A 10,240-nucleotide genomic window follows, 5' to 3' on the forward strand; every position below is an offset into this window, starting at 1 on the left:
TCTCTTTTAAGAGCATGTTGCTCCGTTAATACTTGTTCGTAAGTACTGACAAACTTTACAATTTCGCCCGCCTAGTTAGTTTTTGTATGAAATGTTGTATATTCGCCGTGTCGATGTATTGTTAGGCCAACTTGTCGTTTACAAGCTGACTGGAAAACATTACGATTTCGCCCGCCAAGTGAGCTGTTACCTGAAATGTTGTACAGTATATTTTCCATGTATTGTTACGTAACCTGTCGTTTATGAGTTGACTGGCAAACTTACGCGTCACAGTATTAAAGCGTTATCTTTGGGCAGCTTAAAGTCAGTTTAGTGGTTCAAGGTAGTTAGTACAACAGAGTCAATCCCTGTTTCGGGAATATACTTTATAAGTGGTGACTGTACTAAAACTGCTTATAAATCGCACGTCTTTATACATAAAACAAAATTGAAGCATACCGTGATACTATATTGTTGAATATATATCTTGGAGACGAACTCATTATCAGTGTGCTATTGGCATTGGATCTTATAGAAAATTAACTTATCAGTAAGAGTAAAAACGTCTCTATACAGATCTTAGGTTGCTTTAACTTTTCTGTACAAGCCGCATAGTGTTATGCCCATTCTTAAGAGTGATCAAAGTTGACAAGTAGTGTTTCAAGATGGACGAAAATCACAAGTGCGGTGCAACTAACGAAGCATTTGAGATAGTAAGTGTCAATTGGCAGATGATTTACGATTTAGTGTTTAAACTAAGTCAGATGCTGAATGATGTAGGCTACTACTATATTTCTTACCTATTAACTAAAATTCACAAGCGTTGTTTGAATTTCGAGATTAATGAAGTGAGTGTAATCAATTTACGTACGTCGGCATCTTTGCAGAAAACACCATGGATATTATGTTAAACAATACATTGCAATTCTTATGATTGCCATTCTCTGGCAATAAAAGCCTTTGAAATTATTCAAGTATTCCTGACTGTTAAATTGGACCAAGCTTGTGCCTTTTTAATTTTTTTAGCCGGATCTTATTTTTAACCGTCGTAAGTAAGCAGTAAATTTTTACTGATGACAGTAGTATTTACTTAGAACGAAAAACTGGTGATTATTAAATAATACAATGTCTAATATTACCTCCGTATTGAACTTAGCTAATGTCCACTCATGTGTGACTATCGCCCAAAGCAGAGTTATAGTTTTCCGTTGTTCGTCATTCTGTCCATTATTAGCGAATAGGTTAAGTTGCCTTTTGAGCCGTTGTCTACGCGTTGATATGTACTCGATAACTTGTAATTATGAATAAACGTTCCAACAAAGTCGACTATTAGCTGAGTAAAGCAACACTGCTCTTTAAGAATGGGTGTAACAAAAATGAATTAGCATATGTATACGAATATATTTTCGGAGATCTGGACAAGTCGCCATCCTCGATTTAACTACCTAGCTCCGTAGCATCCTAAACCAGTTACTGGTCTCCACACCTATCTTGGCCAAAACAATGTTGCTTTGGATTGAGATTTCCAGTTTATTGGCTTGCTTTAACTTCAGGATGACCAAGCTACGGCTGAGCAAACAATTAATGTGGAAGGCAAAACAACAGATGGTCTGCTTTATTCTGTGGAAGATACACCTCCGTGGTATGTTTGCATTGGACTTGGATTACAGGTAGGACTTCCTACTTCTGCGATAATGCTTTATATTTCAGTAAAAAGTGTATAATGTTGATGACGTGAATGTCACTATCTTTTACCTTAAAACAAGTGTTATTAAACGGGGGTCCATGGACCCCTTGGGGGTACATGAACTAGTTTTACGGGGTCCATGAAGGCCACATTGAACTATTAGTGTATATTAAAGTAATCGATTTTTCAAAGAAAAGAGTTTAATTAAAAATAGATTATTTTAGCACTGAATTGAGACACCATTTCACTTTCACATTTTTTGATCGGAAACACCATAAGTCTTTTTGTAATGCGACATCAATTTGTGACGTCATTTTTAAAGATTCCTTATCCACAGGGTCCGCGGTAAAAAAGTTAAAAAACCCTTGCCTTAAAATTATTTTATAATATGTTACTAATGTATTGGGTAAAAAAACAAAAGTGATTCTGGTATTAAGATGCCGGCTCACAGTTGCTTGTTTGTGTTCATTATCAGCACTACTTGGTAGCAGTTGGGTCTCTGGTGGGACTTCCCCTGTTACTTGCCCCGTCACTCTGCATCGCCGATGACGACAGAGGTGACGTCACGCGGTCTTACCTTATCAGCAGTATCTTCTTCGTTTCTGGAATTTGCACACTCTTGCAAACCACCATCGGAAACAGGTAACAATCCTTTTATGATTAAGAGTGTTGGAAAATCTCGCTTCCCAACACATATTATAACAACAATATTTCACTTCATATACATAAATGTTTAACAAACCATAAACTTATATTGATCATGATAATAAATTTCAAAGCCAAAAAGGTCGAATAGATCGAAATCTTCTTGACAATTAGGACGTTTCGATACGAGCTTGATCATCTTCAGTTAATGTGACTGAGAAGCAATTCAAGCATCACTTATAAGAGATGGGACGCAATTGTTATCATTCTGAGCTTCTATAGTCGGAGCATTTTTTTTAATTAACAACTTCAGGTGTTGAACAGGTACAGCGGTGTTCATAAGGGTTCAACGTTCAGTTCGAGGTCGCAGTCTTGGATAGATGCATAGATCGTATCGATACGTCTTAATTATCAAGATGATGTCAATCTACTCGACCTTTTTGGCTTCGAATTTTATCACAAGCTACATTACAGATCCGTGCATAGTGTAGCCAATTATATTGATCACCTCTGCGATAACTGCGTCTGCTTTTAAACTAATAAAACAATAGAGATAGGTGCTACATATTTAAACCTCCAGAATTCGTCATAGTTTTTAGGCGATCGTCATTTGTGGTAGCATTGAATACAATGTAAAGTATCCTTAAAATCGCAACAAATATACAGTTAACAATTGCCCGTATTCTTTTGTTTTTGAAGACTTCCGATCATGCAGGGCAGTACATTTACCTTTCTTCCTCCAACATTCGCCATCTTAGCGTTACCCCACAACATTTGCCCCCCACCGTTACCCCCTGACTTTAACCCCAACTCTTCTGAAACCTTGTACAACGACACAGACGGGATGATCGTGAATGGAGATGAGCTTTGGATGCGAAGAATGAGAGAGGTATGGTTATTCTTGCTTTTTCAACTCTGTGTAAAAGTAAAATAGAAAAGCTCTTTAAACTTGCAGAGCGTTAAGGTTTTCAATGTGCATAACTGTTTTAAGGTCAAAGCTAAGTCGCAATGTACTGACTAACCTTCTGTGTTTATTACCCAGTGTTTTAATGGCTTAAGTCAATGACTTAACTTAAGCGCACTTCAGTAACTGTTTTCAAATGACTTGACTTTGACTTGACAATTCTTTTAGACAATTGACTTTACTTGACTTAAGTCTTTTGGAAAATGACTTGAATTAAATGCTTCATTAAGCATTTTTCACTATAAAAGTGGGTTATTTAACCTAAGTTTTGTGCGTCAAAAAAATGCTTGTTACACGTTGTGTTTCGTTTTAGTTTTCAGTTAAGTTACTGCTAATAAATCGGACTATTTTACAAATTTTAATAGTTTAACTTTTAATTTTTATGACATCGACTTGACCTGAAATTGACCAATCTATGACAAACCAATACGTTTAAGTTATGCAAGGGCATTTCGATCGTTATAAAACTGACCAAAATTCAACACTATAAAAGTAACAGACAAGAAATATCACAGGAAAATGCAATTATATAATGTGGAAATAATTTACAAACCTGACCAGACATATTAAGTGTAATACGGTTCTACATATAGATCTATCACTAACGAATATAAATTGAAATAAAAGTGTTATTATTCTTTATCTTGAAAAGTCAACTCTCACCCAAGTATGGCGTGAGCTGTTAAATGAAATGGCATAACAGAAATGTCGGCCTTATACTTAAAATTAACAAAGCAAATTTCGTGTAAAGGTCCAAGGCGCCATTGCGGTCGCTTCTTGTGTCCAACTTCTCCTGGGCCTTACTGGCGCCATTGGGTTGCTGCTTCGGTTCATTGGGCCGCTCACCGTCGCCCCTGCCATATCTCTTATCGGATTGAGCCTTTTTTCTGCGGCGTATTACCAAGCAGAGGCGCATTGGGGAATCGCAATGTTGTAAGCTCAACATTTGAGACATGTGCTATCAACATTAATTTCTGTTAAACTAATATATTTTGTGTTTTTATTAATAAAATTAGTGCTAGTAATTAATATATTATATGTGTTGATGATCTAAGTGCAGTTGTTTAATTCGTCGTAGAAAATTAACAGATAATTGTACATTTTTTTACCAAGAAGAGAGTCGAACTCACGCCTTTGTTTAAAGGACAATTCAGTTTTCCTCAATGAATGTTTTTCGCGTATACATGACCATCAACTTTAATCATGGAGCACGCTGTATATTTCATAATATAAGCCTATACGGTGTAAAAACGAAAAGCAGATAGCACCATGACTTGCATTTTAGAATGCAATATGCGGAAGTTTGTAATGTTGATCTTCTTCTCTTTTCTGTTTGTGTGTAGTACATCATTCGTGATGATAGTGTGTTCGCAATACCTCAATAACGTCAAAATCCCACTGCCTGCGTACACCAAGAGAAAAAAGTTCCATTTAGCGTGGAAGGCACTTTTCAAAATGTACCCGGTAAGAACACTCGTCATAAACCTATTCAACTCTTGCGCTTTTAGATCTAAAAATAAACTAGCATAAACTTATGCTCTTGATACTGCCAAACAAACCCCAGTAATCCCGGTCACAACTGTAAAAGAAATGTAAGTTTAATATAATGATTTTGATAACTATTTTTGTTTGTAAGGGAACCAAGGTGATTAATTTATGGTCTGCCCGCTAACGTTTTTGCAACGAGTCATTTTAGTTAGGAAGCTTTGTAAAAGTTAAAGTTTCCTATAAATGCGCTTTTTTTAACGTGTCGGGAATAATTTAAAGAAAGTGTTGCGGTATAGAAAGAATGTAGTTATCTAGTTTAGAACAATTGTCAGTTAAACAACGAATTGATATGACAACCAGTAGATTTCTTCAATGAAAGATATGTACACACATATGTGTGTTAACAACTGAAATCTACCCCTTCTGAAGCTACTTTTTGACCAACGATTACGGTTTTGACCAACGATTATCATTGGTACACTGAAAGTCATTGCAGACTCACCGAATCTGTCGATCAATGATCTAGAAAAACAACTAGCCTGCAGTGAGGTTCGATCTCACGACCTCCGGTCAAGCCGGGACCGTCGCTCCACCAACTGAGCTATGCAGGCTATTATATGATATGGTACTGTGAAATCCCCTTAAATATGAAGTTGCTTGTACTAACAGATTAAGCAAGCATTGGCGTATGGTAGTTTCTCGACTCGCTCCTCTTTGAGCTTGTGTAGCTCAGTTGGTAGAGCGACGGTACCGGCTTGACCAGAGGTCGTGAGTTCCAAACCTCACTGCAGGCTAGTTAATTGTTTTTCTAGCCTGCTCTGCTTGCATCATTAATCGACAGATTCGGTGAGTCTGCAATGGCTTTCAGTGTGACAACCAGTAGATTCATAAATTTATTTGATAAATGAAAATGCCAAACCCACCCAATATGGATTACTGAGGTTTAACAAAAAATGGTATCTATAGGTTTTATTTGCCCTTGTTTCCGCCTGGCTGCTGTGTCTGATTTTTACCGTCACCGACGTTTTTCCAACGGACCCTAACAACCCAAACCACAGGGCTAGAACCGATCTCCGGTCAAACGTGATCTCCAACGCACCTTGGTAAGGACAAAACTCATCTATAAACAAAACTTGACACATAACTTTACCTAAATTACGCTTTCAAGTCATGGGCTCAAGCTAGCAAGCGTTTTCCAATAGTGTAACTAAAAACGTGGAAAATGGGTATAGATATGTTTGAGGCCTCTTATCTAAAATTTTCTAGTTTCTTGTTCTTTTCTTTTAATTAGGCCTGCAAAATATCTGCCCAGTTTAGTGCGGCATTTTAACACATGGTGTTACGAAGTTAAATCTAATAAAGCACGGTCGTTATATTTTATTAATATAAGAGTAATTAACTGGTCTTTAGTATTATTAAGGCAGGTTCCCGCCACATCTATAGTAGAGAACGAATATTAGATGGAATGGCATATTAGGAAAATTTTATCCAAATAGTTGCACCGCAAATAAAACTTCGAGAAAAAAAGCGAATCAGTAATATTGCGATATTTATCAATTTTATTTCCAAAAAAATGGTGTACACTTGTGTATAGCAAAGTTCGCTGGATTTGTGTTTAATTTTGGCATAATCAATGGCTGGTGTTATTTAGTTCAAGCAGTTCTTACCAGAAAACAAACTAGGGATGCAGCTAAATACTGATTTCATTTTATTTAAATTGGGGTCGACTAATAAAAAAAGACCACTTAAGATACCTGTGGAAAACTCAAAGCGCAGACGGTAACCTCACATCATGTGATCATAACTAAAGTTTGATCTTTACTTATCTTCATTGTAGTATAGGCCTATGAGCAATGCAAAGACCTTCATTGCAGGTGAAATACACAAGGGACACGTTACATTAGCAATTTACCCATCAGGTTCCGCTTTCCTTACCCTGGTCAGTGGGGAATCCCCCGGGTCACGGTAGCTGGGTTCGTCGGGATGCTGGCGGGGGTCATGGCAGGAATGATCGAGTCGGTGGGAGACTACTACGCATGCGCAAAGCTGTCGGGGGCTCCGAACCTCCCGAGTCATGCCATTAATAGGTGAGTGGTTTCCTGCGCAAAGCAGTAATAATTACCATTTTATCCGATTTACGATTACGTAAGTATAACAAAATCGATTTTATGATTAGTAGCTTCGTATGGCGAATCGCAGATCAATTTATGTATTTTGCAAGCCATTCTTTGTGGCCATTTTCGGTGAGCTGAATTGCTGTGTAGATGCCTTCTACCTTGGTGATAGACCAGCTTGGTATTAGATTGTTGAGACTCAGTGGTGTAAGCTTGTAAATATTATTGTATGATTTAATCTTACCAAAGCTAGCAGTTCAGGCCAAGGACTATTAAAATATCTTGAAAGATATATATATATATATATATTTCGCCAGAAAAGGCGAAGTATGTAGCTTATATCTATATTCGAATTAATACTAGATACTTTTTTGAATTGCTAGCTTTGTTAGAGTATTCTGCTGTTACTGAGCAGGAATTAAAGTCGACATTTATCTTGCAAGGGTCAAGGTGACTTCTGTTATCACATATTTAGCGCTACAGTTATCAGTGATATTGTTTCCTGTTGTATTACATTTTTAAAAGAATTGCAGTCTCTTTTAACAGCGGTTTGAAGAAGTCATTTCAAAATGACTATATCCCAGTCAAGTCATTCTTAAAATAACATAAGCCGAAGTCAAGCATTTTCGAATAAATAAAACGTCAAGTCCCCGTCCAAGTCATCGGTTGCCCAAGTCAAGTCATATTTAGAGAAAGTTAACTTCAAGGCACGTACTTGTCATAAAAATAAAACTTCAAACTATTAAAACTGGTAAACTCATCCGATTGTGAGCAATAACTCAAGTAAACAATAACATAAACACAACATATAAATATGATCTCATTTCTATGCATTGTGCTACTTTAGGGGGATTCTAACAGAGGGTTTCGGCTGCATTTTGGCTGGCGTGATTGGGACTGGTACGGCGACCACCTCATTCAGTGAAAACATCGGAGCCATTGGAATAACGCGGGTCGGAAGCCGAAGGGTAATACAGATGCATTTATAAATGATGTTGGGCTTTATCGATATACGAACCTGTGTTCGTCAATATTAACGTCTAACGAAACATGGTTTAAAAGCAAACGGCATCAATCCTTTGCAATATACGTAAGCCTGTCGTAGTGATGTTTTAGGCTTCTCGTCACACGATCTTGCTGGGTTATCTTTTTTAGCAACTTGTTAAAACTTAAAAATCTTCACTTAACGCCAGTTATAGTTTTCTTTTTTCCTCGTTTAGGTATTACAGGTAGCCGGTTGTCACTTTATTTTGCTCGGGATGTTTTGTAAGTTTGCAATCCTTGGTATTTTGGTAATCTTACTAGCATGTACAAATATCCATTATATGCCAGCCAACCCAACCTTCTGTCACGTTTAGGTTTTACAGGTAGCAGGTTGTCTCTTCATATTACTCGGGATGCTTTGCAAGTTCGGGAGCATATTCGTTGCGATCCCGGACCCGGTTTTGGGAGGACTCTTCTGCGTTCTCTTCGGTATGATCGCAGCCGTGGGAATCAGCAATCTTCAGTACGTGGACCTTAACTCGCCCAGGTAATACAAAACTACCTTGTTATAGCAATTTTTGTTGAAAAGAAAATAACACGTTATTAGCTCACGCAACCACGTCATTCAACACTAGTTGCGTGTGCCTTTCTTCTTAATACTAGGAATTCATAACGGATAATGTAAAATTTAGAAAATGCATAGCCTATAAAGTCAAGACTGAGAAACTGAGAAAGTCAAACTTTTTTTCACAGTCAGGGGGCAGCCGACTAGATAAATTAATAGTCTTTCGCCGCCCCCTGGAAACTACGGCTTTTTTTTCGTTGAAATTTTTTGCATGTATAAACCGTTTTCCCGAAATAAAAAAAAATTATCTATCTATTTTGTGTATAACGGCTGACGATTGTAGTTATACGTAGAATAAATATCAAAGCCCATACAGAAATAGATGTATATTTTAAACGTTTCGAATTCATTGTACGTTTAACTTTCCATAAAATCATGTGTTTGATATCGTTTAATTTAGCATGTGTATCTACGGGTTCTTCACTTCTATTCCGAGCAGAAACCTGGTGATTGTTGGTTTCTCGATGTTTATGGGCCTGACTGTACCTGAGTGGATGAAGGCAAACCCAGGTGTTATTCAGACCGGATCTACCGAAGGAGATCAAATCATCACCGTTCTTCTTGAAACCTCAATGCTAGTCGGCGGAATGCTGGCCCTCATACTTGACAACACTATTCCAGGTTGGGTGACGTATGATGCAGTATACAGGCATTTTTAGAAAATCAGTCTATTTATTTCAAGATAAATGTTGTGGTTGTTTGTTTGGGTAACACACAAACAAATGGTACGTAACAAAAATCTTTTATTTTGACAGTATTTTGATGAACACATTTTTCACAATACTGGAGTCGTACTTTTGTGCAATCGTTTATTAAATGCATCGTATTTGCTTTTAATAAAAAGCAAGCATTCCATTTTGCGTACATTGTTTGAAATTTTAAAAGGAAGAACACCGGTTTAACGGTTATGCAGTTAAGCGCCGAAAATAGGTTGAAAGACTTGTAGGAACGTAACCAACTTTTACAAATTTAATTAAAGAACATATTTATTGGGTCCAGCTCTTTAAGAAACAGATTCAATCCCTGCTTGATTTTTTCAAGGAACTGAAAGCGAACGCGGAATCGTAAAATGGCGTAAATCGCAAAGCGGAACTGAAATTGACGACGAAGAAGTGTTGGCGGAAAAAGTCGCCGCGTGCTACGATCTTCCCTTTCCAACAAATTGCTGCAGGTTTGTCAGACTATTTATTGTTTTAAAATATTGCAACAATGCACCCTATCTCAGACTCACAAAGTTTAAATTTGCTTATCGTTTTAAAGCGCGCTGTAAATTAGTCTTAATTCCAAAGCTTACAGAAAACGTCCGAGATAATTAGATGTGTTGCTAAAATTTATTCGGCGTACAATGACTGCAGTCGACCAAGAAATCAAAACTTAAAGGGATGTTTCAAAATGTTGTCATTTGATGAATATGTAATAAGTATATAAACAATACATAACAAGATAGTCAAAAAAATTTAAATTACACAAAGAATTGTATGTAAACATGGTGCCAAACAAAATAAAAAATTCCAACGCATACAAATAGTTTTTGGTCTTTTGCAGTACTTCAAAAACTTCCTGAAAATAAAATATATGAAACTTTCTTATAACAACTTAATGCATCCAACATAAGCAAAATAGCATTTTTTTCTGCAGTAAAATCCAAACCATATTTTTGTGACAGACTATCGAAGTACGTCCCGTTTTTACCCGAATACGGCAGAAAAAGCATAACATCATCACCAGACCAAGCATATTCTACAGAGCTTTAG

General features: G+C 37.0%; 1 protein-coding gene across 1 annotated transcript; it reads left to right on the forward strand.

Moving 5' to 3' along the window:
- The first annotated feature begins 644 nt into the window (after positions 1 to 644).
- LOC146158223 (solute carrier family 23 member 1-like) lies at positions 645 to 10,240 on the forward strand. Its single transcript, XM_083384786.1, has 13 exons — positions 645 to 692; positions 1,533 to 1,649; positions 2,142 to 2,308; positions 3,011 to 3,200; positions 4,027 to 4,208; positions 4,619 to 4,739; positions 5,730 to 5,866; positions 6,683 to 6,850; positions 7,725 to 7,845; positions 8,236 to 8,408; positions 8,926 to 9,107; positions 9,528 to 9,657; positions 10,153 to 10,240. The coding sequence occupies exons 1-13, from the start codon at positions 645 to 647 to the stop codon at positions 10,238 to 10,240; spliced, it is 1,824 nt and encodes a 607-aa protein (XP_083240912.1).

This window comes from Ascidiella aspersa, chromosome 3 (assembly GCF_963924565.1).
Source record: "Ascidiella aspersa chromosome 3, kaAscAspe10.2, whole genome shotgun sequence".
NCBI classification, from domain to species: Eukaryota; Metazoa; Chordata; class Ascidiacea; order Phlebobranchia; family Ascidiidae; genus Ascidiella; species Ascidiella aspersa.

Bases quoted from the DNA above. Each gene is read 5' to 3' on its own strand.
- LOC146158223 (XM_083384786.1), top strand. From the start codon at position 645: ATGGACGAAAATCACAAGTGCGGTGCAACTAACGAAGCATTTGAGATA. The intron at 6,851-7,724 runs GTGAGTGGTTTC...GTGCTACTTTAG, and splicing joins CCGAGTCATGCCATTAATAG to GGGGATTCTAACAGAGGGTT. The intron at 9,658-10,152 runs GTTTGTCAGACT...TTTTTGTGACAG, and splicing joins TTTCCAACAAATTGCTGCAG to ACTATCGAAGTACGTCCCGT.